The 25,376-nt window shown below is 56.5% G+C and overlaps 11 protein-coding genes and 1 non-coding gene across 12 annotated transcripts; 5 read left to right on the top strand and 7 right to left on the bottom strand.

The window, feature by feature from the left end:
* Positions 1-114: 114 nt before the first annotated feature.
* On the bottom strand, positions 115-1,185 carry PHSY_001610 (guanine nucleotide-binding protein subunit; the record flags this gene model as incomplete). The annotated part of the gene is made up of 1 exon (XM_012332238.1): positions 115-1,185. The coding sequence occupies one exon, from the start codon at positions 1,183-1,185 to the stop codon at positions 115-117; it is 1,071 nt and encodes a 356-aa protein (XP_012187628.1).
* A 2,167-nt stretch (positions 1,186-3,352) lies between these two features.
* PHSY_001609 (likely mitochondrial ribosomal protein) lies at positions 3,353-4,471 on the top strand (the record flags this gene model as incomplete). The annotated part of the gene is made up of 1 exon (XM_012332237.1): positions 3,353-4,471. One exon carries the CDS (start codon positions 3,353-3,355, stop codon positions 4,469-4,471), a length of 1,119 nt encoding a protein of 372 aa, XP_012187627.1.
* Positions 4,472-5,261: 790 nt separating this feature from the next.
* PHSY_001608 (ribosomal protein) lies at positions 5,262-5,594 on the bottom strand (the record flags this gene model as incomplete). The annotated part of the gene is made up of 1 exon (XM_012332236.1): positions 5,262-5,594. One exon carries the CDS (start codon positions 5,592-5,594, stop codon positions 5,262-5,264), a length of 333 nt encoding a protein of 110 aa, XP_012187626.1.
* A 251-nt stretch (positions 5,595-5,845) lies between these two features.
* PHSY_001607 (hypothetical protein) lies at positions 5,846-6,166 on the bottom strand (the record flags this gene model as incomplete). The annotated part of the gene is made up of 1 exon (XM_012332235.1): positions 5,846-6,166. One exon carries the CDS (start codon positions 6,164-6,166, stop codon positions 5,846-5,848), a length of 321 nt encoding a protein of 106 aa, XP_012187625.1.
* Positions 6,167-7,285: 1,119 nt separating this feature from the next.
* Positions 7,286-8,242, top strand: PHSY_001606 (hypothetical protein; the record flags this gene model as incomplete). The annotated part of the gene is made up of 1 exon (XM_012332234.1): positions 7,286-8,242. One exon carries the CDS (start codon positions 7,286-7,288, stop codon positions 8,240-8,242), a length of 957 nt encoding a protein of 318 aa, XP_012187624.1.
* A 183-nt stretch (positions 8,243-8,425) lies between these two features.
* Positions 8,426-8,527, top strand: PHSY_007586. Its single transcript has one exon. It is a non-coding gene; the product is annotated as a tRNA-Asp (tRNA).
* A 294-nt stretch (positions 8,528-8,821) lies between these two features.
* On the bottom strand, positions 8,822-12,265 carry PHSY_001605 (likely protein kinase; the record flags this gene model as incomplete). Its single annotated transcript, XM_012332233.1, has 1 exon — positions 8,822-12,265. The coding sequence occupies one exon, from the start codon at positions 12,263-12,265 to the stop codon at positions 8,822-8,824; it is 3,444 nt and encodes a 1,147-aa protein (XP_012187623.1).
* Positions 12,266-12,880: 615 nt separating this feature from the next.
* Positions 12,881-14,141, bottom strand: PHSY_001604 (hypothetical protein; the record flags this gene model as incomplete). Its single annotated transcript, XM_012332232.1, has 3 exons — positions 12,881-12,995; positions 13,489-13,741; positions 13,925-14,141. 3 exons carry the CDS (start codon positions 14,139-14,141, stop codon positions 12,881-12,883), a joined length of 585 nt encoding a protein of 194 aa, XP_012187622.1.
* Positions 14,142-15,747: 1,606 nt separating this feature from the next.
* Positions 15,748-18,351, top strand: PHSY_001603 (6-phosphofructokinase; the record flags this gene model as incomplete). The annotated part of the gene is made up of 1 exon (XM_012332231.1): positions 15,748-18,351. One exon carries the CDS (start codon positions 15,748-15,750, stop codon positions 18,349-18,351), a length of 2,604 nt encoding a protein of 867 aa, XP_012187621.1.
* Positions 18,352-18,486: 135 nt separating this feature from the next.
* Positions 18,487-19,708, bottom strand: PHSY_001602 (hypothetical protein; the record flags this gene model as incomplete). The annotated part of the gene is made up of 3 exons (XM_012332230.1): positions 18,487-18,533; positions 18,647-18,781; positions 18,862-19,708. 3 exons carry the CDS (start codon positions 19,706-19,708, stop codon positions 18,487-18,489), a joined length of 1,029 nt encoding a protein of 342 aa, XP_012187620.1.
* Positions 19,709-20,509: 801 nt separating this feature from the next.
* Positions 20,510-23,182, bottom strand: PHSY_001601 (hypothetical protein; the record flags this gene model as incomplete). Its single annotated transcript, XM_012332229.1, has 1 exon — positions 20,510-23,182. The coding sequence occupies one exon, from the start codon at positions 23,180-23,182 to the stop codon at positions 20,510-20,512; it is 2,673 nt and encodes an 890-aa protein (XP_012187619.1).
* Positions 23,183-24,734: 1,552 nt separating this feature from the next.
* PHSY_001600 (hypothetical protein) lies at positions 24,735-25,025 on the top strand (the record flags this gene model as incomplete). Its single annotated transcript, XM_012332228.1, has 1 exon — positions 24,735-25,025. One exon carries the CDS (start codon positions 24,735-24,737, stop codon positions 25,023-25,025), a length of 291 nt encoding a protein of 96 aa, XP_012187618.1.
* Between the last annotated feature and the right edge of the window lie 351 nt (positions 25,026-25,376).

Genomic DNA, 25,376 nt, shown 5'->3' with positions numbered 1-25,376 from the left:
GTGTGTGTGTGTGTGTGTGTGTGTGTGTGTGTGTGCGTTTGCTGAAAAGAGTTCGAAGATTGAGCACCTGATTTTTTGGAGCAGAACCGAGCACTGTCTGCATACCATTCCGAGCTAGAGAACGATATCCCTCAAATTGTTCGTCAGAATAATATCCGTCACGCTCGCCATGACGATCTTCAACAAGGACACATCGGTCGCATTGGTAAAGCTAGGGTAGATCTCCTTGGTCGGGCTTCGATTCAACCTGACAAACCTCGTCTTAAAGTAGCTTCTAGCCGCGTTGAAATCCTGATCGTCCGCGTTGTAGTCTGGGAAGTAATGCTTGATGCTGGAATAGGCGAGTTTCTGACGAAAGACGTCGACCTTGTTGAGGAAGAGGATCATGGAAGTGCGAACGAACCATTTCGAATTGCAGATGGAGTCGAAGAGCATGAGCGCCTCCTGCATCTGGTTCGAGTCCTTGTCCTCGACCAGACACGAGTCGTAGCCGGAGAGCGCGACGCAGAAGAGCACGGCGGTGACGTTTTCGAAGCAGTGGATCCACTTTTTGCGTTCGGACCTCTGACCGCCGACGTCAAAGATGCGGTAGAAGCGGTCTTGGAGCGGGAAGGTGGTCTCGATGATGCCGGTGGTCTTGTTGCGACACCGCAAGATGTCGTCGTCGGACGGGGTGTAGGTGGGGGCGAAGAGGCGATCCAAGTCGGCGTAGTAGTACGACATGTTGTCCGGCACAGCGGCTTCGTTGCCTCTGCGATAGACCGACTGAACCCCTTGGTCGAGCCAGAGCCGCTTGAGCGCATCCAGATACTCGATGGGGAAAGGCTCGTCTTCGGAAACGTCCGGATACTTGACAAACAGGCCGAGATGGTCGATATTGGACTCGTCTTTGAAGTCGACGGACCACTCTTCCATGACGTCGAGGATGGTCTTCATGCCCTGGACGAGGTTGAGGAAGACGAGCCTTCGGAAGTTTTCGCGCTCCTCGGGGGTGAAGGGGATGTGGTGGATGATGCGCATCGATTTGAGGATGGTGGATTTGCCGCTCTCTCCTGCGCCGAGGAGCAGCAGCTTGACTTCCCTGGAGAGCGTCTTTTCATTTTCTCGGATCTGTCGATCGAGCGCTTTTGATTTCTTGTATTCGGGCGTGGCCTGCGTCTGCTCAGCGGACATGCAAGCGCCCATCGTTTACGAGTCTGCGCAGCACGGATGCGTTCCAGTGCCGATAGTAGGGTGGGATTGGTGGTTCTTGGAAGCGCGCGACAGGCCAAGCGTGAGCGATGCTGGGCCGTCTGTCCACAGCACAGCCCTACGGGTCAGCTCCGTTACTGGACTTGGAGACGCTCGGATGTGCCGCTACAAGTCTGCTGAGCAAGTCGGAAGAAAGCCGAGAAGATCGAGGGCGTGCTTCAGCCGAAGTATAGAGAGGATCGAAGATGGCAGATGCAGCAGATTGACCTCGACGGGTATCGAAGTTTTTGAATGGTTGGGTCGAACCGGGTATCGAAAGAGTTGTCAATGCAAAGGAAAAGGTGAGATGAGAGGAGGATACAGTAGCCGGAGGCAATTGGCAACACAAAGAGAAACGCTTTGAAGGTGTCGTCAATCCTGATGGACCCGTGATTTTATCGAGCCTAGCCAACGGAATCGGCTGCGGGGAATCCGAACCGCCTCGACGTGCGTGCGTGCGTACACACACAACAGGCGCTTCAGATTCATCCATGGTATTTTTTCATAAAATATTAATAAGATGAGATGTAGAACGATGTAAAGTGGCGCAGGTCTTTCATGGCTGTCCTCTTGGATGAACGGCATGAGAGCCTTGCAAGGATGGGTCAAGCAGATGAGCTTCGGAGAGGTCCCGACGACCTGCTCAGTTTGAAGTCCGTCCAAAGATCGAAAGCGGCCCAACGTGGCAAACCTCTTCCCGGCTGGCCTGGTTTTGACAGCTCGCAGATCAGGTTGGATTTTGGCCTCAGCATACTGCAAATTTTTCGAGCCTACTTATGAAGACCGACAGAACCGGGTTTGGGTCCGAGACGTGGCTCTCTCAGCTTCCCTTTCATTGAACCTTTACGACGACCGTGGGATTGGCCAGCGTGGCACTCAACGCCACGAGTGGGAGGAGTGAGGTGAAATATCGTTTCGTTTGGCAGCCTGTGGCGTGGGCAGCGTGTCAAGTGGCTTTCCTGCAAAAGCGTTTGTGCGAGGCAAGCTCGTATGCACGCAGAACACGACAATCCCTTTTGTGGGTTGACGCTACATGGGCGGTTAAATTGTGATTGGTACGGAGCCACTTCGGAGTTTCAAACCTGAGTCGTGGCGGATCTTGTGTCGGGGGTTCAAATAAATAAAAAAGGGATTTAGCTGTTTTGGGACCTTGCTTCGTCTGAAAAGCTGCACCTCTGTTGGCAACGATTCCGGAAACGGCGACCAGGAGCAGCAAAGGAGCTTGCATTGGTACCCCGCGAGAAGGATGCTCGTGTGAGGTTTTATCGAACGATGTAGAGCATCCTACTCGAGAACGATTCCGGCAATCGAAGCGTGCACTTCGACGGTCCGAGCGGCAAATGCATTATTGGCGACAACAAGCAAAGTGCAAGGAAAGCATCGCGCAAACAAAACCTTGTTCGGAGCAAGGTGTAGGTTGCTGGTACGGTAGAACAATTGCGCTTCTGCAGATTCTCTCATGCGTCCCTGCTTCTCGAAAACCCTTGAAAGAGGCCGCCGTTCAGACGACCTTAACTCAAAACCCCAAGGTGAGGGACATGCAAAGACAATGGATACTGACGAAGTGCAATGCGCCCGTCCGCTTTCAACCTGTCCGCACCATCGCTGGGCGTCGTCAATGGCTTGCGCAACAATCGAGCAGGCTAGCTCCATCATCCGCGTGCCTCCCTTTGTCTGTTATTCTCCTATCGAGCGTGTGAAAACAGACCTGAGGCGTGCGTGTCCGGCGAGTTTCCTGTTATTCACTGTGAAGCATGCCATGCCCTGTCGATCACAAGACAATCACGGCACCGTTGTTTGTTTCTAGCAGAGCAGTGGCCATGTGCAACAACAAAGGTGTAGCCCGTGCGGCACAACGCAGCTTCTCCTTCTTCGACCGCGGTTGCTTCCATGGTCCAAGCGGGCGATTGACCTCCCACATCCTTGAAGCTCGGTCAAGATAGACGAGGAACCACGCAACCGGATCGCCCTCCGCCTCCGCCTAGTCAATCGCATTTATCGTGGTTGTCAATGTGTTGCCTTGCTGCGAGAGGTAGCGAGCAGGCTTCCATGCATACTGTTCTATTCTTCGTCAACGCTCGCCGTGTTAGTACCGTTTTAGCTCCTCCATCTAAGCCCGGCGATGTTGGTTACCGGTGTCACTCATGTCCAAAGGCGAAGAGCCCAAAGTCCGGAGCTGTCAAACAGTGTATTGCAGTGTGTCTGCCGAACACAAAACGCATCCTTCCAATCTTTTTTCTTTGGAATTGCTGGGTACTTGTCGCGGTCTGACAAATCAACAGAAGCAGAAATGCTTTCTCAGCCTGTTGTCTCTTTGGCGTTCGGTGCCGACCGAGACGCACCTTTTCGAAAATTTGGCACTTCTTCCGACGTGCTGACCATCATTCCTTCTCTCTCAATCCCTTTCCTCGACATCGTCCAACCAACACATCACCGTGTCGTCCTCCTCACGAATAGCTCGCACATTCGACGCCCGACCAACATGTCATCGTCAGCAAGGGCCATGCTCGGCCGTCTCACTCAGTCGTTGCGTGCATCGCCTTCTGCAGCCGGTACATCAGCTCGGTCCTTCTCCTCCTCCTCTCGTGCCTCGCAAGCACCCGTCCCTCTACCCACAAAGCCTGCCTCGCAATCACAGCCTTCCCTCGCACCGACACCGAAAACACAGCTCGAACAGATCAGGCAGTATCCCGCCCATCCGCTGCTCCAGTTCTTCCGCACACGTCCCTACGAGATCAGCGAAAAGGCGCTAGGTGGCACCGCAGCGTACGAGGAGGAGAGCAAGGATTCCCTCTCCGCCTCCAAGTTCTACGTCCGACTACCGCATGCAGTTTCGCAGGCGGATCTCGGTAGGTCCGCCGACAGCAGATCGTGGTTGGCCAGCGAACTGCGTCTCAAGAGTTCCAAGGATCTGCACACCCTGTGGTACGTGCTGCTGATGGAGAGGAACCGTCTTGCAACGGCGTGGGAGGAACTCAACCGAGTGGGTGCAAGACAGGCCGCGAGAATGTGGTCGCAGAACTTGGGTAGGAAGAATCACAGGGTGCGCAAAAGCATGGCACGCATCAAGTTTGTGCTTAACGAACGCAGGTTGGCCCTCATCGAGGCTCAGAAGCAGGTGAGAGAAGCGGTACCTGCTACTGAAGCAGGTCTTACTGGAAGCCTTTTCGAGGATGGAGATGTGCAAGAGTCGGTTGAGTCAGCGAAGAGTGCAAGCTCTTCGATCCAGCCACAAGCATGATCCCACCTCAATTCCCCCTCCTTCATTAACGGTCTACCTTTTGCCCAAGTCGGCAAGTCTCATTTTGCATGTACTAGTATTCCCTCCCCATCAATTCCATCTTGCCAGACGTTTCTTCGGTGACGACTCTTGCGAGCGTGTCCGTGTGAGCCTGCTTTGAACGTCTACAATGTCTGCAACGCTCAAGTCTATGCGAGGTTGTCACTTTCCCAACTCTCCGCTTCGGACACCCGACCTTCACTATCTCAGCTTCACATCGCCGTGTTTTCTCGTCTCAACCTCGGGAGCCGCACAGTTCTGCTTTTACGGAAACAGCATTACACGTTCGGGTTTTGGGAGAAATGACACCGCCTTCTTTCGATATTTCGCGGGGGTGGGGTTATTTTAGGGGGTAACAAGAGAAGGAAACTAGCAAACAAAGTTGTTTCATAAACATGAATGCTAAACGTCGCTCTCTCGAAGAAAAGAGGTGTTGATGGTACAATTGCGTTTGGGATGTAGTGTTAGTAGAGAGAGAATGCCGATGCAGTTGAGGTGTGGGTTTTTGGGAAGGACTGCCGAGTGGATGCAAATGAGCATGCGACGCTGGACATGTTGCCGACTTCGAAAGAAGGGGCGAAAAGCTCGTCGACAAAATGGCGTTGTACGCAGGATGCTGATGCGGCGGCGCACTCGGATGCGAGTCCAAAGAAGAATTGCAGGCAAGACTGCTGCAGGACGAGATAACAGAACTGAGGACGAAGGAAAAACAAGAAGGATACTGGAGAGGGCATCATCGCCAAAAGGCAGTTTACTTCTTCTTGGCAGCCTCGCCGGCCTTGGTCTTCTTGACACCACGGACCTTCTTGGCACGGTTCTTGCGCTCCTTGCGCAGCTTTCGCGAAGCCTTCTCGGTCTTCTCGGCGAGGCCGACGCGCACGAGGCGGTGCTTGGGCTCGAACTTCATCGAGTCGCGCGAGTCGTAGATGAGGGCAAAGCCGGTGGAGCGTCCACCACCAAAGGCGGTTCGCATGCCAAAGACGATGCACTGCTCCTTGGGCGTCTTGTACATCTCCGAGAGCTTCTCCGAGAGCTCAGCCTTGGAGACGTTGGGGCGGGCAGGGTGGATGACATCGAGAACCATCTGCTTCCTCTGGAGCAGACGGTTGGTGATGAACTTGCGAGTTCGGAGGGTGACGGGAGAAGTGGAGTCCTGTCAGGGATGGAATCGTGCGTCGCAATTGAGTGCGCAAGGCGGGTAGTATAGTCAGTAAATCTGCAGCGATGCAAGAGGCGGCGGAACCAGAGGGACAAGCCTGAGCCAGATCATGGATGAGTGTCGAGAGCCGCTGCTGCTGCCACTGCTATTGCTGTTATAAAGAGTGCCGAGGCCTGTTATGTGTCGATGTCGTCGACAAGCTGGATAGCAACTGGTCGGTTCTCTTGAATGCTGCCAGGCTGAACAGAGCATTGGAAGTGTTGTATCGATCGGATTGTGTGGTTTCCGTGTGGTGGTGTGGCTGCAAGACAGGTGACGTCGCGGATGCCACAACAACCTCGACTGATGCAACAAAAGTCGACAATGTTGGACGTCTCAATGCGATCTACGTCAGATGCGTCCGCGTCAGATAGCATCCCATGCTTCGTAAATGTGTTCGAGTGTCGACTGTACTGAATAGAAGTATGCTGCCAGTACCTTGTCGTCAGGCAACGCATCAACTAGCGAGATCTTCTGAGCTTGTCCACCGAAGAACGCCTACAGAACAGCGTTGCATGTTGCCAAAGAAGAGCTTTTCATCTAGTCCGTCTGTCTGCCAAAGTTGCTGCCAAGGAGTCCATCCATCTCCGAGTTGTAGCAGTGCATTTCCATTCCAAAGAGTCCAGCGTCTACAACCGATTGGTGAGTGTCTTCCGCGGTGTGCTTTCTATGATCTGGTGTGCGATATGCGTTCGCCATATCATGGGGACAATATGGGTGCTATGCTGGGCGAACGATGGTCTTCTGAGTCGAACGATTTGGTGTGCAGTTGTCGTAGGTGTGTGTAGGTGCATGATACGATTCTGCAACGGCAGTGGCGATGACCGGTGTCGTATGATCTGGCTGTCGATGTCGGCTCGTACCAAAGGCAGAAGGTACACTTACCATCTTGACGAATTCTTGGTGGTAGCGAACAAGAGCAAAGGATGGTGACGAGCTAAACCTAGCAGCAAACCGCACCTTGCGCAGCCAACACACTCGACTAGGGCTGCTCACTCTGTCTGTGCCTCTCTCTCCCTCTCTCTCTCTTGACTGGCCTGCTTCTCAGATTCCACCGTTCGCTCGTCCGCGGTTGCTGATCCTCAACACTCTCTCGAGTCCTCACTGGCCTCGCGCCATTCCGCCTTTCTTCCAACCTTCAGCCTCGATGCGTGTGTGTCGCCGTTCTGCGGTGGTGAGCCACGAATTTTGTTCTGGCTTGGAATTAGCCAGTGTTTGGAGAATGCTCGTCAGTCGCAAAATTGAATTTAAAATTTTGTATACAGCTAGTTGGGTTGTTCCGAAACCTTGGTTTCTAGAGCGAATTTGGACGAGATCGTGGGAATTTTTCGCCTCGAATAGAGATGCGACTACAATTCACACCTCGTGTTCGCACAAGAGACAGGCAACGGCGCTTCAGATCAATCGGGGTGAGCTTTTACGATCTGGACCACTGCATCCGCGATCGGTCCCTTGCTCGGGAGTCGGTCGAGCATTCCGTTTGCGTCGACGGACATGCACAACAAGCACGACTGGACCCTGACAACAGTTCCTCGACTGCCATTACTCAACAGGACATGATTGCCAACCCTTGAAGGATGAGCGGAGCCCTCGCTGGCCTGGCTCAGTACATCGATTCAGACTCGGACGCGGACGATGCGTCGAATGCCGCAGCACACCTGCCCACCACCACCACTAGCTCGAAAGCCAATGTGGATGCATCCGACCCCGACAGGCTGAAGCTGACCACTGCTCCGACTCGACCAAAGAGGAAGCTGCCTCCGCTCGAGCAAGATTCAGAGCAGCAGCAATATGACGGTGACGCACCATCGGATCGCAATTCGGCGAGGATCGTTCGCGGAGAGTGGCTCTGCTTCTGCTATGTCGAGGTCCTCATCGATGCATCGTTGAACAGCTGCATCGATCGCTGCCACCGACATTTGCAAGAGCAGCTTGGATCAGACTATTCCGTGATCGATCTACGAAATAGCGACGGCTCCATACCTGATGATGCAGAAGAATTTGCTAAGCTCTCAATGGCCAGGACTTCGTCTCCGCCCTCGACGACGCAGCGACTGCACGTCTCCCTGACTCGTCCGTTCACTGTTCGAAGCTACGAACGCGACGACTACATCAAAACCGCCCTCGCACAAGCGCACAAGCTGCGCACCACCATCGCAAGCTTCCCCTTCACCTTCTCCCGCATCGCTCACCTTTCCAACGACGACGCTTCGCGGCACTATCTCGTTCTCGAGGTTTCATTTGGACGTGAAAAATTCCACCAGCTTTCGATGGGTCTGAGCACCGAGCTGCGCAGAGCGTTTCGTGCCAAATCCTACTACAACCAGGCCCGCTTCCACGTCAGCACTTCCTGCGTCCCATCTGTTTCGACAGATTCCAAGGAGAAGGAAGAGGAGTCGCTGGAAGACCGATTCGGCACCATCGCGGATGAAATCGAAGCAAAGTGCGGTGACCAACTGCGAAAATGTCCACCACTCTGGGCCAGTCGCATCGGCATACAGGTCGGAAACAGAGTCACCTATGTAGACCTTTGACTCGACGGGCAATATACCCCCTTTAAGCTTGCCGAGAGCCATCTGGACGAACGTGACCTTGATGTGTTTCCACGATCCAGTGACCCAACGCCTGAAAAGGCTTACCTCGACATTGCAAGTTTCTTCTCTGCCTGAAAAAGACATGATATATTTACAACTTCATCTCGACATCCCATGAAAGTGTCCGAATTAGTTTAGTGGCTATGACGGCGCCTTGTCAATTCAGTTTGACGCTTCTCCGCGCAGAAATCGGCGCAGACCCGGGTTCAATTCCCGGATTCGGAGATTTACCTACCTTTCTTTTTTTCCCCTCATTTTTTGGTACCACACTTTTTTCAAGCTCAGATTTTGGACAGGTGCTTTTTTGTCTCCTTTGTCTCCCTTCCCGAGCCTCGTCAAGTCTTTGTTAGCTAGTCAAGTCACACTTGGCGAATTCAGGCGGCACAATGGAATGCAAAAAATGATGGTATTGGCAAACATCGATGGTATGTGGTGCATCAAACGACGCGATTATGCAAGAACAAAGAAGAAGCAATGAAGGCGCGAGAGCAGCACCAAAAACACACGTCGGATCCAGCATCAGCTTTGCGGCATGGGGCCCGTGGACCGCGTCTGCGCATACAACATCTGCGTCGCCTTTTCGTCGATGGCGGGAACATCGATAGTCGCGGCGATCGACGAAAACGGCGGCAGCGTGGTGGCGTGACCGCCATTCCCGGCAGCAACGTGGAAGATGGGATTGATGTGGTGCTGATGCACATGTTGCTGCGCGTGCACCGAGTTGGGACTGAACGCCGCTGGTACAGAAACATCGCCTCCCGTCTCGTTCCGCGGCGGGCCGCCCGGTTGTGCCAGGCTCTGGTGCAGCGGTGGCAGCTGATAGTTGAGATGGTAGCCCGTCGACGGCGTCACGGGTCCCCCATGCGAGTAGGGATGGAAGCGCGGGATGCCGCTGGCATGGTGCAATGGCGAGGCGGATCCCTGACGGTGCGCAGACGTCGACGAAGCACGGCTGTTGGTGCGACTCTGGCGACTGACCGACTGGCGCGCCCCGACAACGTGGGCAGGACCCGGCGATACGTTGCCAGGTGTACGCGCACGTGCCTCTGCAGCCGTCATCCTCTCCATGTTGGTGATGAGCTGGTGGTCGAGCGAGCTGATGGAGCGCGTCTCTGCCGAGCTGCGATGCGACTCGAGAGATGGAGCGAAGCGTCGTTGGTCGACCAAGGACGGCGCCGAGGCGAGCGAAGAGGACGAGCTGGCTCGTTGTACGTAGTGCCCCTGCGGCGCCTGCTGGCCGGTACCCGGCCCAGGATCGCTGTCGCCGGTCTGGTAGGACTGCATCGAAACCCTGCGCGGATCGACGGCGTCCTCGAAGCTCGACATGGAGTGGTCATCGTCATGCTCTCGCCTTCTGGCCTTGGTGGATCGACTGTATCTGCCTGCGCCGGCGCCGACGCCTCGCCAAGCCATGCTGCTGGCAATGGCTGGATTCGGATTCATGCCGTAATCGGGGCTGAGACCGTGAATGGGCTGCTGGTGCGGCGAACGAGGAAACTCTCCAGAGGCAAAGCCGGGCATGGATGGTGACAGCTGAGAGCCGGGGTTGGCCGGCTGCTTGCCGCGCGCTTTTTCGCTCGGACTCGAACGGTACTGCTCTTCTGCCTGCAGGCTGGCGCCAGAAAGCCATTCGACGGGATCCTTGCTGTTGGAAGAAGACAGTAGCTGGTTGCGTTTCTGCATGACCGCCCGTGCTCGATCCCGCGCGGCCTTCTGTTGTGCCTCTCGTTTCGCCTTCTCGGCCTCGCGCGCCGCCTTCTCGGCCTCTTTCTTGGCCTTTTTGGAATCGATGGGCTTGGCTGGTGCGCCATTTGGCGATGGTCCCGATATAGCGTTGGAATGTTCGGCAGCGATGCGCTGCGCGGGCGTCGGCTCGAGCGATAACTTGGATCCCTGCATGGGTCCATTGGGAAGCGCGTTGGAAGATGCCATGCCGTTGGGAGGCATACGCCCGGTAACGGGACTGCCAAGAGCGTATTGGTGAGCGCCGTTGTTAGTGGCTCCACCACTGCCGCTTCCAGCAAGCGTGCCGCTACTGCCGCTGCTTGCGAATTTGGAGGAAATGTTGAGACCCCAGCCTTTGCTCCTACGCCTCTCCTTATCGCGTGAGCCGATGGTTTCGCTGCTGGCGTTGGCGTCCTTTTGCTGCGATAGCTCACCAGAGGATGCAGCGGCCGGCATCTGGCCCTGCATGGCGGAAGCGGGATACGCGCCGGCAAAGGGCACGAATGCCGCGGCTCTGAGCGCAGCCTCGCGATCATAGGCAGCAGCAGCAGCAGCGTGTGCATCGTAGGCCCCATTTTGAGATGAACTCGCGTCCTGGCGATACTGTCGTTGGTACTGCTCGTATTGATGAGCTTGAAGTGCCTGCGTATGACGAGGGTCGCCGTGCTTGAGCGTCGAGTCAGTCACTTGGCCATTGGAGAGCACCATGGTTGCATCCGAGGACGGCGCATGCGAAGCAGAACCATCATGGTGAGTGGAAGCGCTGGCTGCGTAGAGTGACGCCGAGTCCGGGAAGGCAGGATAGCCAGACACAGAGACGACTCTGCTGCTCGTGGCGACGTGTGGTGCCCACGGCACCTCGGCGGCATCCTCCTGCATTGGCGATGCGGGTGTCGCTCCTCCGGTGGTGTTTGCGCCAGATGCACCGACAGGATTTGGCGAAGGCTGGCCGCCGTTGACCTTGACAATGGGCGAACCGTCGGGGTGACGTAGCATGGCCAACGGTTTGAGATTCGACTCTGCGGCTCCAAAGGGTGGACGGTCCACGTTGGACGAGTGCGGCGTGGAATGCGAAGGTGGAAGCTGACGTGGTGTAGCCTGCTGAGGACGCAAGGGTGCCGTGGCGCTGACAAGAGGTTTGGCTTGCGGTGGACGCAATCGAGGAGCATCGAGGCGCATGTAGTCGTGCTGGATACAGTCTTTGCTGGTGAGCCTGGCTTTTGGTTCGTAGCGGAGGAGATCCTCGATGCAATCGATGAGGTTGTGCGGGACACGATCCGAAAACAGCCTGGCGAACTTGACAGGTTTGCGGATGGGAAACGTGAAGCCGACAGCCCTTGCCATGCGAATGCCTCTGTCCCACGGACCGCCGCCGTTGCGCCTGTTGCGCGAGTCGTGGCCGTAGCTGTGGCTTGGGTCGCCGAGCACGTCGCAGATCTGCAGAACCTGATCAACCTCGCTATGGCCGGGAAAGAGGGGCTTGAGGTTGACGAGCTCGGCGAGAATGGTGCCGAGGGCCCACATGTCGACTGGGTTGCTGTAGTCGCGCGAGCGGAGGAGCACCTCGGGCGCACGATACCAGCGTGTGGAGACGTATTCGGTGTAGGGGGGTTTGCTGAGCGTTTCGCGAGCGAGACCAAAGTCGGCAAGCTTGACAATGACGAGGACGTCCCTCTCTGGAGCCATACCAGGCTGGAGGTTGGGATAGTCGGCGAGACCTGTGGTTGTGATGAGCAAGTTTTCGGGCTTCATATCGCGGTGAAAGTAGCCGTGCTCGTGGATGTGGTCCAAGCCGAGTACGATCTGTTCGTAGATGGAGGAGACCAAGCCGGCTGCGAGCGGACGACCCTTGCGCGATTTTGTGAGCTGGTAGAGGTTTCCCTCCATGCACTCGAAGACGAAGTGTAGCTCCTTGGTCGTCGGCATGAGGAAGGCGTCGTAGAGCGGGATGAGGTTGGGATGTGGGGGTATCGTGAGGAGCGACTTGAGCTCTTTTAGTTTCATACACTCCTGCCAGCTGGGGAAAGGCTTTTTCATCTTTTTGATGGCGACGAGACGCTTTCCGATGTATTCTGGACGTGTTGTGGGATGTTGCATGGGGGAGAGCATGGTGCCGCTAGGAAGGGGACTCTTCCAATCCGCGAGGCAGACGGTGCCAAAGGAGCCATCTCCGACATCCTTGATGACGGTGAAATCTCTTGGGCCTTCGCGCATGAGCGAAGCGGCGGTTGTGGGCATTTGCTGTTGGTCTGGTGGCCTGAGCGAGGCCGGGGCAGGATTGGATGAATGCGCAGTGGCTGCTGCCAAAGTGTGATAGGAGCCGGAAGCCACCTCGGCGGGAGACCTCGAAGAGGAGGCGGCCTGCATGACGGCTGGCAAGCGGACCACGTCGCCGGCAAGGTGAGTGTTGCGAAGGACAAGATCGCGATGCGAGGGCTCAAGAGGTAGCTTCGAGGAGGAAGCAACCTGTGCCATTGCTCAAGTGCTGATGGAACGCAAAGGCATTGTTGGACTCGCAAGAGGGTTTGTGTTGGCGGTAGCAAGTGGAATCGAACAGGCCTGCGGATCTGAAGTGCAACCAAAAAGAATGGCCGGTCGCGGACGGAGCCAATGCGGAGCGGAAGCTGAATGCTTTGACCGAGCAAGCGAAAGGATGGCGACAGCCAGTAACTGCGTCAGAGACCAAAGTCGAGGCCGAAGAAATGCGCCGGGTGAGGTGAATGCTGAGAACAGGAGTGCAAGCGTGGCGGTCAATCTTGAGGGAGAGTGAAAAGACGTGCCAGTGAGCGTGCGGATGAGGCGACGGCAGACCGAGGATTAGACGAAGCGGTTGAGCGAGATCGTGATAAAGACTCAAGCGGTCCGATAGTCGAGGTGTCGAAAGGACCGAGCGCTTGCGTAGATGGGAGGCGAGACCCGAGCGAATGCGGGTGTGAACCTGGTCGTTTTGATCAGAAAGCGCTTCAAGCTGGACGGGGAACGAGCGTGAGACGAGCAGACTGTGGTCGAGATGGTGGTGTAAGGTCGAAGCAGACGAACCAGAACGATGGTGTGAGCAACATGCACGAGCACAAGCCAGAGCGAAGAGGTGAAATGTGTCGAACAAGCGATGTCAACCAAATCGTGAGCGTGACTGTGACTTGTGCGTTGTGCAGTGCGTGCGTTGCTGTGGTAAAGTCCGTGTGGGCTGAGAGAGGCGAGTGTGTTGCGTGCGGATGCTCAATTGCCCGGCTGAGGAGGGCGGGTGCGGCAGCGACAGCCACTTTGTGAAAAATAGATTGCAGCCTGCAGCCTGCGACAGTGGCTCTCTCTCTCAATAATCACCAGATCCTATGCAGAGCGGCTGGCGTGTTGGGATTCTTGACTTGGCTGCCTACCAAAAGCCTGCAAGAGCGGGGCGGGGCGGTGGACGTGGTTATTAATCTTTTTAAGAAAATACATTCAGAAACGAGGGAGGCTACCTGGCCGTCTGGCTCATCCGAAGGTCACGTCGAGCCGCGAATTTCCTCGCAGATTGCATCCTCAGCCGAAGGGGAGCAACGCGGCAAAGCAGCAGCAGGCGTTTAGACGAGGCTGTCTGGTTGCTCATAAAATCAGCAAGGGGCTTCCCTCGTCCTCTAGGTCCAATTGGGGTGAGGCTGCGACTGAGCCGGCCAAGCTGAGCCGACATGGCCAGATTCCAGCACAAAGGGGGGCGCTTATCCGCTGCATACACTGTACCAAAGATCGAGAGACGTGACAGCTCGAGCAGTCGAACACGCGATCGTTCCACCCTCGAGTGTCGATGTCCGTGATGCTGCCTTTTGCTCTGTTGGTCGCTTTTGCTATATTGCTGAACGATACGCTGTGCCTACGTCTTGGCAGGGCTTGCTGCAACGACCCGAGCCACGTTCTCACCTGGGACCTGATTGAGACGCAAGTTTGGAAGCTGCTGAAGGTCATGGTAGAAAGTTGGTGGGGCTCTCAGCTTTGCTTTCATTCCATATGCATCGCGAGCTGCTGCCATCTTGGCAGCCAAAGTTGCAGCCACGGAGGGTAAGGTTCCTGCCGACCGACGCAATGGTCCGACATAGCGAACCCAAAAGGTAAGCTGCAGCCTGTTCGAACTCGACATCGCGGCCTGCTCTTCTGTGTTTGTGGAAACTGACAGGCTGCGCAGACGCGATGCGTCCATCTGACGGACGGCATGGCCAAGCATCGTGGTCACCGCACGAAAATGTGGATTGACAGCGAGCGCCTCGTGTGGGAACACAACACACATGATACAGTTGTAGTACACAGCGGATCTTGAAATTTAGATCCTTATGCGACGCGAAGGAAATATAACGCGATGGAAGATGCGATCTGCATAGGTAGCAGAAGGCCTTGGTGCGCACCCTCCTCCTCTCCAACTAGAACCACGCTGACCGCACAAAGGTTTCTTCCGTGATGGAAGTAGGTGCTCTTGCCAGCGGATGCGATCGCAAGCCCTTATCACAGCTCTCAAACAAAGGGGACGTTGCAAGGCTGATGGCGAGGGGGTTCATCGCTTGTGACTTGCCGAGATTCAGATGGACCAAAGACGTGTCAGGCCAAGGCGCTCTCGCTCATCCACTGACAAGCACGCACGCACACACGCGCGCGCCTGCTTAGAGGGGACAAGGAGAGGCTCGCTTGTTAGCCGCCCCAATTTCGCGATCTCAGATTTTGCCATGTGACGCAGAAGGCGCATAAGTTGAGCAGACCTCGGCGCGATCTTGACGGGGCTCGCCATTTGGAGATGCGTCTCGGTTTGCCGCATGGCTTTCTTTGCCCACGCCTGACACAGGTCCAGCTATTTGGACCTCTGTCGAACTTCGTCCGGCCTTTCCGAGAGTCGGCCGTGTGCGATGCCTCCGTCCGGTCGCCTCGCATCCATTACTGCTAGTGCAGGGCACTGTCTAGCCTCTGACACTACACCATCAGCGAGATTCTTGTGGCTAGATACACGGCATCGGCTTAGCGCAGAACTATTTGAATGTATCCAGCCGTGAGATGGCAACATTCATTTCGGAATCACCGATCTGCGAATCGGGATCGAAGAAATGATCGTGTCGAGTTGCCAGATGTTGTCCGAATGTAAGGCTCGCGTCTCTAACAATATACGTGAGCGATTCCTTCCCAATCCACAAGAGTTGATCCGAGATAACACCGAGCTGATCCTTTTCTCTCATTTCCCACGGCGAGATTATTTTTTCGAGCTGTTGGTCGTTATCATCCTCTACGAGTTTTGGAAGATTTAGAGCACGCAGCGGCGCACCAGCCTCGTTGGTGATTTCCTGCAACTGAGATCTGCACGGATGCTTTCTCTCTTTTTGTTTTTTTGGCAGTCAAAGCGCAATCGATATGAAATCACTTTGCTTCCTCTTTCGGGACCGTCCTCAGCTATGCTCTTTCCTCCCTTCCATCAAGCCCATCGTCTTTGCTTCTGTCCCGCTGCGCACTCGTCTCGACCTCTCTTCATTCATCCGGTCGCTGGCAACCACCGTGAGCACCCGCGAGAGCTCAATCCGAAGCGGATATCCTGTTCGGTGCGAGTGTGAACCAACTCCACACCACCGCAACCCGGGCTGCACACAATTCATCGCGCATCACCGCCGCCTCGACAAGCAAAAGACCGCTGATCGCCTCTCCGCCACCCAGCCGAAACACCGTAGCACATAGGGTTTCGCATCGTATCCGCCGCTCCTACTCTGCCCAACATGCCGCCATTCGCACCGGCACTTCGTGCTGAAGCTTCCTTTGCAGGCCAATCTTCCAGCGCAAAGCCTTTCTCCGACAAGTTCGCTCCCGCTAGCAATGGAGGTCAGCCGCGTAGACTTGCTGTCATGACCTCCGGCGGTGACTCGGCTGGTATGAATGCTGCCGTCCGCTCCGTAGTCAAGATGGCCATCTTCCGCGGCTGCGAGGCCTTTGTCATCCGTGAGGGTTGGGAGGGTCTCGTCAGAGGAAATCACACACCCGAAAACACCCCTTCCGCAACGCCTGCGGTCAGCAGGAGCGCATCCACCTTCTTCGACACTCCCGATACCAAGGGCAAGGCCTCCGATCTTGAACACAACCCAGAACAGTCCGACTTTGTCCCAACCTATGGAGAAGGCGAGCTTCTTCGTGAAGGTGTTGGAGAAGCGCAGGAGCTCGGTCTCCGTGGTCGCTACATCATCCGCGTCGGTTGGGATGATGTGCGTGGCTGGATGGACCAGGGCGGTACGCTCATCGGCACCGCACGTTCCAAGACTTTCCGCACACCAGAAGGTCGCGAACAGGCCGCCTACAACCTCATCATCAACGGAATCGACGCTCTCGCCGTATGCGGTGGAGATGGAAGTCTCACAGGCGCCGACAAGCTTCGCGCCGAATGGCCTGATCTCGTCGCATCCCTCAAAGCCAAGAGCAGGATCACCGAAGAGCAGGCCACCAAGTTTGCCCATCTCAACATTGTCGGTCTCGTCGGCTCAATCGACAACGACATGGCCACCACCGACATCACCATCGGCGCTTCCACTGCGTTGCAACGCATCTGCGAGGCTGTCGACTCCATCTCCTCCACCGCTGCATCCCACTCTCGTGCCTTTGTCGTAGAGGTCATGGGTAGACACTGCGGTTGGCTCGCCCTCATGGCCGGTATCGCTACCGGCGCCGACTACGTCTTCATCCCAGAGCGCCCTCCTCAGGGCGAAAAGTGGCATTCCGAAATGTGCGCCGTTCTGCAGAAGCACAGAGACCTCGGTAAGCGCAAGTCGATCGTAATCGTCGCAGAAGGCGCCATCGACCGCGAACTCAACGACATTACCCCCGACATGATCAAGGACGTCCTCTCCAACGACCTCGGCCTCGACACGCGCGTCACCACCCTTGGTCATACCCAGCGAGGAGGCAAGCCAGACGCAAACGACCGCATCCTCGCCACGCTGCAAGGCATCGAAGCCGTAGATGCCGTGCTCGAAGCCACCCCCGAGACCCCTTCCTACGTCATTGGCATCAGCGAGAACAAGATCACCCGCATTCCCCTCATGTTTGCCGTCGAGCAGACGCAAAAGGTCGCCAAGCTCATCGAGTCCAAGGACTTTGATGGTGCGCTCGCCCTCCGCGATCCTGAGTTTGCAGAGGGCCTCCGTGCCTTCAAGTACATCAGCCAGATCACCGACGACGAGTTGTTGCCCCAGAAGAAGCGAATCAGGATGGGTGTCATCAACGTCGGTGCTCCTGCCGGAGGTATGAACGCTGCTACCCGCACCGCCGTTCGCTACTGCCTCGCAAAGGGCCACGAGGCTGTCGTCATCTACAATGGCTTCCCCGGCTTGCTCGAGGACAACGTCTCGGTCCTCACCTGGCTTCGTGTTGACAACTGGGCAACACGAGGCGGTTCCGAACTCGGCGTCAACCGACACCTGCCCGACATCGACATTGGTGCGGTTGCCGCCAAGCTGCAAGAGCACAAGATTGAGGGCCTCCTCATCGTTGGTGGCTTTGAAGCCTTCAGCTCGGTCAAGATCCTCAACGACAACCGCGATCGATACCCCGCCTTCCGCATCCCAATCGTCGGCCTTCCCGCCACCATCTCCAACAACGTGCCCATGAACGAGTTCTCGCTCGGATCCGATACCTCGCTCAACGCGCTCGTCGACGCTTGCGATGCTGTCAAGCAGTCGGCGTCTGCGTCGCGAAACAGAGTCTTTGTTGTCGAGACTCAGGGTGGGAAGTGCGGCTACATTGCCGTCATGGGCGCGCTCGCTGCCGGGGCCGTGCTCGTCTACACGCCAGAAGTGGGCATCGGCCTTCAGCAACTCGGCAAGGATGTAGCTTTCCTCAAGAGGCGTTTCCAGCTCGACGTCAAAGGCAAGTCCGAAGGCAGGCTGGTCATCCGAAACGAAAAGTCGTCGGATGTTTTCACCACCGAGGTCATCACCAAGATTCTGAAGGAGGAAGGCAGCAGCCTTTTCGACTCGCGTTCCGCCAGTCTCGGCCACACGCTCCAAGGTGGCGTCCCTTCGCCGCTCGATCGTGTCCGCGCTACACGTCTGGCGCTCAAGTGCTGCGAGTTCCTCGAATCCGAAGCGCTCAAGCAGCGTAGCTCTTCGTCGGCGTCGTCCAAGGGCTCAGGCGGTGCTGCATCGGAAAAGTCGTATTCGGACGACACGGCTGTGATGATCACCATCCAAGGTTCAACCATCTGCTTCACCTCGGCCACAGAGATGGCACGAAACGCCGATGTCAAGAACAGACGCGGCAAGACGGCCTGGTGGCACGAACTCAAGGCGCTCGTCGAGCTGCTCGGTGGTCGCACCGCTCTGGCTGAATTGTAGATGTCTGTCTGTACGCTGCGCCGAGGATATTAACAAAACACACACACATGCGATCAACGCGGTCGAGAATCAGTGGCAGAGAATGTGATGTGCAGTGACAATGAACAAGCAGATGAGAAAGACGCAGAGTCGAGCCTAGAAGATGCAGATGGCGTTCGGGGACGAGGCGATGCCGCCCTTGACTGATGACATTTACAAGGACAAGGGCAAAGCAGACACGGCGTCAGCACACGGGTCGAGCTCCAGACAATGCACCCAGCTTGGACAGCGACGGGTGAAATCCCGTCGCACTCACCTCGGATCGGAGCGGATGTGAGGAAGAACGTCCATCTATCGTGCTTTTGACACGCGGTTGATAGTCGTTCCAGATCGAACAGCTCGCCGATAGGACAGCCAAACATGGGGAGGAGCCATTCGTGAAGCCAGAGATCTGTCGAAACAACCAACAAAGGTAGTCAATAAGTGTGTTCTGCGCGATTCGAGCCCATTGGGGGGGCAGAGGGTACTTACCGCCATGAGGACCGAATTCGAACGACATGTTGTCGCTCGCTACCGCGGCAAAGTGGCTGTCCCACAACCATCGTTTCACCTCTTCGGTGGCCTCGATTCCGGGGAAGTTGTCGTTTTCGATCATTCCTTTCACCTTTTCCTGCTCGGAAGCCTGCTCGAACCATCGCACTACGCCGGTTCTGAGCAGCAAAATGTCGCCTGTCCGCAGCTGTGTCCTTTGCCACGCCAGCACCTGTTTGATCTGCTCTAGTGGGATCGCGTACGACTGGTTGCCTGCGGGAATCGGGTCGCTTCGAGTCGATTCCCACCAATGTACCCAATCCACCAACACACCACGTCCTGCAATTCCGCCGTTGAGACACCACTTGTGCATGCTGTTCCTCTCGGCCTTGTCGACTTTACCGGAATGAAGATCGTCGTGTTTGACACCGCCGTAGTACATGTGCGTGGCTTGGTGAGCAAAGTGATTGAAGCCGTCCCACTGGGAGGAGGTTTGCGTGTTGAGGTGTACCTCGTCATCGGTGGCGTAGACGCCGAGCTTGGAGTGGAGGTCGATGACGTGGTGGTGGAAGTGCTTGCGTTGGTTGGCGGGTACGTCGACGCTGTCGAGCCCCCAGTCGATCTGCACGCGTTCGCCGGTGCGGATGCATTCGGAAGCGGATCGTGCCACCACGTCGGGTGTCAGCAGATTGAGCGTGCCCAGCTCGTCTCCGTGTCCCCATACATTCCAGGCGCAGCCGTGCGGCATTCCTGCAACGGCAGGGATGTCGTCGAAGCTAGGCAGGTTGCCGGACGCAAAGGTGCCGCTTTGGCCAGGGCCATTCGGGTCGGATGAAGAGGCTGTCATCGCTCGTACAATTCTTCCGGAGGATTGAAATGTCGGAATGGATATCGGATAGACTCAGGACTCGACCGTGGATACAAGTGAGGAAGTTGATGGTAGCTGGAACAGGGGTTACCGAGACCAGTCATCATGTACCACCAGCCATCGCGGCGTTTCGCTGATTGACAGCGGAGCCAGATCGGTGCCTTGGATGCGTCGTGAGCGTGGGCGGCGGTGGCAGATTTGGGATTCGGTTCTTTTTTGCGGAGATCCCCCACCTCGCGACTGGTCGGCGTGGGGGCGCTCCGATCAATTGGCCGGCCGACCTCAATTCTCCTGCACCATCAGCTTGTAATACATCGTGCCCTGCGCTCTCCCGTCCAGCAATACGACCGAGCTCGCTCGGCCTTGTAAAGCCCTTGTTCGGTTGACCGTGGTCGTAGCTTCAGCCAAGTCCGCTGGAGCTCGAATGGTCATTTCCTGAACATCCGGAGAGGGAAGAGGCTCATTCGATCTCACTTTAGCACATGATCATCACAAAGACAAAGAACGAAAGAAGCTGAAAGCCAAATTGTCATTTCAGCGTCAGGGGCCGAAAAGCGCAACGCCGATACGACAAGAGATAGTTTGACAGATTAGGAGGGGGAGAGTGGGTATTAGGGCAGGAGAACACGAAACCAGGTATACAGTCCGACGAAAAGAGGTTATCACCGCTGCAGGTGCGTCGGAGTCTACTGGATGTCAAAGACAGTGCGAGACGAAAGACGAAAGCGTGGTATGTATATGTAGCTCGACCAAGCCGAGCCAAACAGCCGCGATCCAGTTTTAGACGAGCGACTCACCAGGAGGCTCGTAAGCGTCGGTCTGCACCGTACCCTTTTCGGTGACCGAGGTGTGCTCGTAAGTAGCGTCGAGGCCGGCCTTGCGAGCCGAAGCGACACCGGCACGACCAATTCCGAACTTGTCGTTGGGCAGCCAGATGGGCTTCTGCTCGCCGGTGAGCGAGGGGTGGAAGAAAGCCGAGTCTTGCTCGGGACTGAGGCCAGAATCGGACTGGTGCTTCTCGCCGCTGGCGCCGGCCGCTTGCACACCGTTGCTGTGCAGCCCACCCTGAAGGCCAGGAGCGGCAGCAGCATCGTGCGAAGCACTGCCCTGTCCGTTGACCGTCTTCTTCTCGTTGTAGGCGGTCTCGCCCGAGGTGCGGGAGAAGTTGCCCTCGAGCTGGGCGCCCGAGGACGCGCCACCTGCGAGCGTAAGAGGCAGGGCAGTCTCGAGCTCCCTGAACGAGTCGTTGAGGAAGTAGTGGAAACCAACGACAATGACGATCAGAACCACCATAAAGGCACCTTCGGGAATGGCCGACTGCGACTTTTGGCCAGCGGCATCCTCGGACTGGGCGAGGAAGAAGATGGCGGTGAGCATGACCATCTCGACGTAGAGACCGGCAAAGATGTGGCGGATGGCCTTGCCAAAGAAGAGGCCCGAGGTCTCGCTGGCGGGTTTGGTGTCATAGACGTAGAGGAAGAGGTACTTGTAGCCGAGGAAGAAGAGGAAGAAGGTAAAGACGACGAAGCCGTTGACGATGGGGGCGATGACAACATAGCCGGTTCCGATGACGGTGATCAGCGTCATGGCGGGGAAGAGGGTACCCCACGCCGGTCCGCCAGTGTCGTGGTCGATGTGCCAGACCTTGCGAGGAGTCGAGCCGAGCAAGAACTTCTTGACGTAGTACACGGCGAGGGGAGCCACCTGAGCAAACAGGCCGGCGGCACCGGAGAGACCTTGGAGGGCGATGAAGCTGAGGAAGAAGAGCGAACCTTTGGGAATAGCCTCGGCCAAGAGACCGGGGAACTGGCCGGGTTGCGAAGCCACCTGCTGTACGTACTGGGCAATCTGACCAGCGTTACCCGAGATGAGGGTAAGGAAGAGGAAGTTCTGCACGATCTGGAAGGCGGCGAAACGACCCTGGAGGTCGAGCTCGATGGCGCTGCGGGTGGGAGTACCGCTGAGGCGCGAGAGCAGACGGAGGAAGATGGGGAGCAACATGTTGAGCACGGCAAGGAGGACGGTGGGCAAGATACCCTGGATGATACCGACGACGACGTTGGGAATGCTGTTGAGCCAGCCGAGGAAAGGTACGTTGTCGGCCAGACCCTTGACGTTGGAGATGATACCAACGAAAGCGACGGGAACAGCCCAGAAGATGATGAGGGCGATGGTGATGGCCCAGCCAATGACGGTGCGGATCTTGCGCTCGTACGGGTTCATGTTCATGTTGGCCCAAACGACGTCGTCAGGGTGAGCCTCGACGTAGCGGTTGGTCATACGGTAGGGCTCGTGGTGAGCCTGTGCCTTGGCAGCCATGTGAGCGGCGATCTGGGTGTTGAACAAGATGAAGGCGCTAGACTGAGCAGGGTAGTTCTTGTAGTCGACGGCAATCTCGGAACGCTTCTTCTCGATCTCCTTGTTGAGGCGAGCGATCTCTTCGCGGCACCAGTGAATGGTGTCGACCTTTTCGCCCATGCAAGGGATCTTACCGAGCTTGTGAGTGGGACGCTTCTTCTGGGGGACGTACTGGTCGGCCACCTCGGCGTTGATTTCGAGGTCGGATTGGGGGAGGGAGCCGCTGGCGTCCTGTGCCTTGCCCTTCTTGACGAGCTTGTAGGCGGTCTTGATCAAGCTGGTCTCGGCGGACTCGAGCTTGTTGCACCACTTTTCGCGCTCGTCGTAGAGGTCAGGCAGCTCCTTGAGGTTGCGGTTGAGCCAAACCTTGGCGACGCCGCCAGGGAGCTGCGAGTAGATGCCGCGCAGCTTCTTCTCACTGAGAAGCTCGTTGGGAATACCAGTGATAAGGACGGTCCTCGCCTGGACGGACGAAGCATGCTGAGGAGAGACGAGGAAGTCTTGACGGAGCTTGATGAACTTGGACATGCGGGAACGGATGTTCCACATAAGCCAGAAGGTGAAGATCCACTGGATGAGGAGAGGAGCGACGTAGCGCTTCTGCTGCTGAGGACTCGGACCAACTTTGCTGAGGATGAAGCGGTTGAAGCCGTCACCGACGCCGGTGGTACCTGCGCCGTAGACCGGCATGAGGACGATCCAGGAAAGCAACCAGATGGGGACAAAGATCCAAAGCATCATCTCGAGGTACTCGACAAACATGTAGGCGTCGAGGCCATTCTTTTCGAGGATGGTGGTGGTGGGAGTCTTGAGCCAGACGGGAAGCCAGCCGAAGAGCGATTGAGGAAGAGGCTCGATCTGCTCCTCGGGAGTGACGAGGTAAGTTCGAGGAGCATAGACACGCTTGAAACGAGGACGGGCGATGAGGAAGATGGCGAACAGGATGGCAAAGATGATGGCGTTCAGCACGATGGCCGAGATGACGGTAGAGGTGGAAGCTCCACTCTGAGCAGCTTGCTGTGCAGCCGCCTGCTGGACAAGCAAGGCGGCCAACACGAGCTTCGCCGAACCAGAGACAAGGTTGAACGGCGGCATGTTGGTGGAGGGGTGGTCGTAGGAACGACTCAGAAAACAGTCTCCGCGCAGACGGTGCAGGGGATGGCGTAGTCGACGGGATGTGATGGTTCAGGGGATAAGAGAGGAGCGACACAGGCGGTAACGACACGAGCAGGGTGATGTTATATACGTGGATGTACAATCACTCACTGAGAGTTCAATTCCGTCTGTCACCATCCATCGGTTGCTAGGTTGTGGCATCATCACAGCGAGGCATCTCTGCAGCACTGCTTTCCTTTCCATTCACCGGGCAGCGGCAGCTGCAGCGGCAGCGAGGGCGAAAGGCAGAACCGTAAAAGCGAGGCTACGCGGGTCTGAGTCTCGATCCAAGCTATGATGTAGGAGGCTCGATGACTTTGGGGAGCTGCGTGGATGCGGCGGACTAGCCGTGCTCATTCACCCTGTGTGCTGTTTTTTTTTCACTTTCGCCCTTGGGTCGGTCGGCTGCACGTCGAAATTCGTATGCATGCACGTACACATGCATGCTTGTCTGCGGTGTGCGAAATGTGGGCGCGCCAACCGAGGCCTGGCCCCCGTCCCCCGGGCTGGTAGGCTGTGTTTACGTATTCTCGCATGCAAGCCGATGTCGCATTTTTGGCTGCGAGGAATTTTCGATCTGGCTCTCGGGTTGTTTAGATTTTGCTTTGACATGAGCTCCCGTGCCACAAGTGTCTGACATGAGTCGCGCGCTCCCACCGCGACACTGTCTGTCGGGCAGTGAAGTCATTGCCAGCGCTTGGCATGAGGCGCGGAGCAAAGAAAAAAGTCACATCGCTCCTCAACCCCGTCCTGATCTCGCCTGCGACCCAGCCGCGTGTCTTCTTCTCTCTCTTACCAATGCGATGACGACGATGAAGAAGGACATGTGTTGTGAACACGAGCCTAGAGTGATAAGATCGAGAAGTGAGCGGGAGTTGATGGCGCCCACAAGCGATCTTTTCATAGTCCGCCGGAGGGAGTCACCGTACACCTCGGGCGTGTACAGAGGTCGATGAGGGCGATATCGCTCGAGTCAAGGAGCCGGCTACACGCGTGGCAGTGCGCTGTCATTGTCCAGGTCACCGACTCGGGTTCGAGAATCTCGAACCGACTTTAAGCATCCGCCAAGTCAACTCGCCGATTCCGCTGCAGGTCATCATGGTATTTCCATTTGTTGTCACTGCCGAACACCAGGGGTAGGAGAAATGAGGGTAGTCAAGGCCCTTCCTGCGCCTGACCGTGGCTTTTGGCAGAGAGCCTTGGACATCGTCGCCAGGGAAGATCGTAGCAGGCATCCACTGAAACACGATCTAAATCAAGTTACCGAAGCCAATGAAAGCTGGGGCCCGGGATCCGTAGCTCGCTTTCACGTTCTGAGTTGCGACCCAGCACCTCTGACCAGCTTGACCACGACTTGCACACCAAAGTTCTGCATCACGGCGGATGCTTTGCCTCTCACGTGCTCCGAAGCAGCCGGCTGGCAACGGATAAAATCGTCGCGACACCCTAGATCTTTGCGGCGGCTCAGAAACCGCCCACTCTCACTCAAGGGATGCCGATCTCTCTCGCGCAGACGGATCGACTCATTGATTCGCAGATCAGGCAGCCACCGAACATTGTTTGGTCTCAGCACATCGTCGATCGATATAGAACGCTGATCGCCATGTGGCTGTCACCAATGGAGAGCGATGTCGTAGGCAGGCCATTAAGCATGAACGTCCTACACAATTCGGTCGCTTGTCTTCGCTTTGATGTCTCCCGACGTCGACTCTTCTCTGCAGAGATCGACAAGGCAGATGAACAGCGTCACAGCTTGCAGCGGCATATCTGTCTCGGCCATTGATGCACGTGCTCTGTGTTTTTTGAGCACGCGCCGCACGTCGAATTACCTTTGCGGGACCCAAGCCGCGACCCTTTGTCGGATCCCCCAAATCAAAATTTCAAGCTCAACCACCGCAAACAATCAATCGGCTGGTCCGACTCTTGAAATGCCGAAGCCGAGTCGGACTCATTCCTGAACTTGTGTACGTGTGCAATTCGGCTGAGCCAAAATCGTCCGATTTCATCTTCTGCACCGCCGTCTTGTCGATTTGCGCCCAACCGCCGCCGCCGATGTCCCAATCGCTGTGTGTCTCCCCGACAGACGTTGCCGACGCTTCCGACGGTGGTAGATTGAGTCTCAGTGCAGGGCAAA

Source organism: Pseudozyma hubeiensis, assembly GCF_000403515.1.
Source record: "Pseudozyma hubeiensis SY62 DNA, scaffold: PHS19, whole genome shotgun sequence".
NCBI lineage: Eukaryota > Fungi > Basidiomycota > Ustilaginomycetes > Ustilaginales > Ustilaginaceae > Pseudozyma > Pseudozyma hubeiensis.
This window is presented reverse-complemented; position numbering and strand designations above follow the sequence as displayed.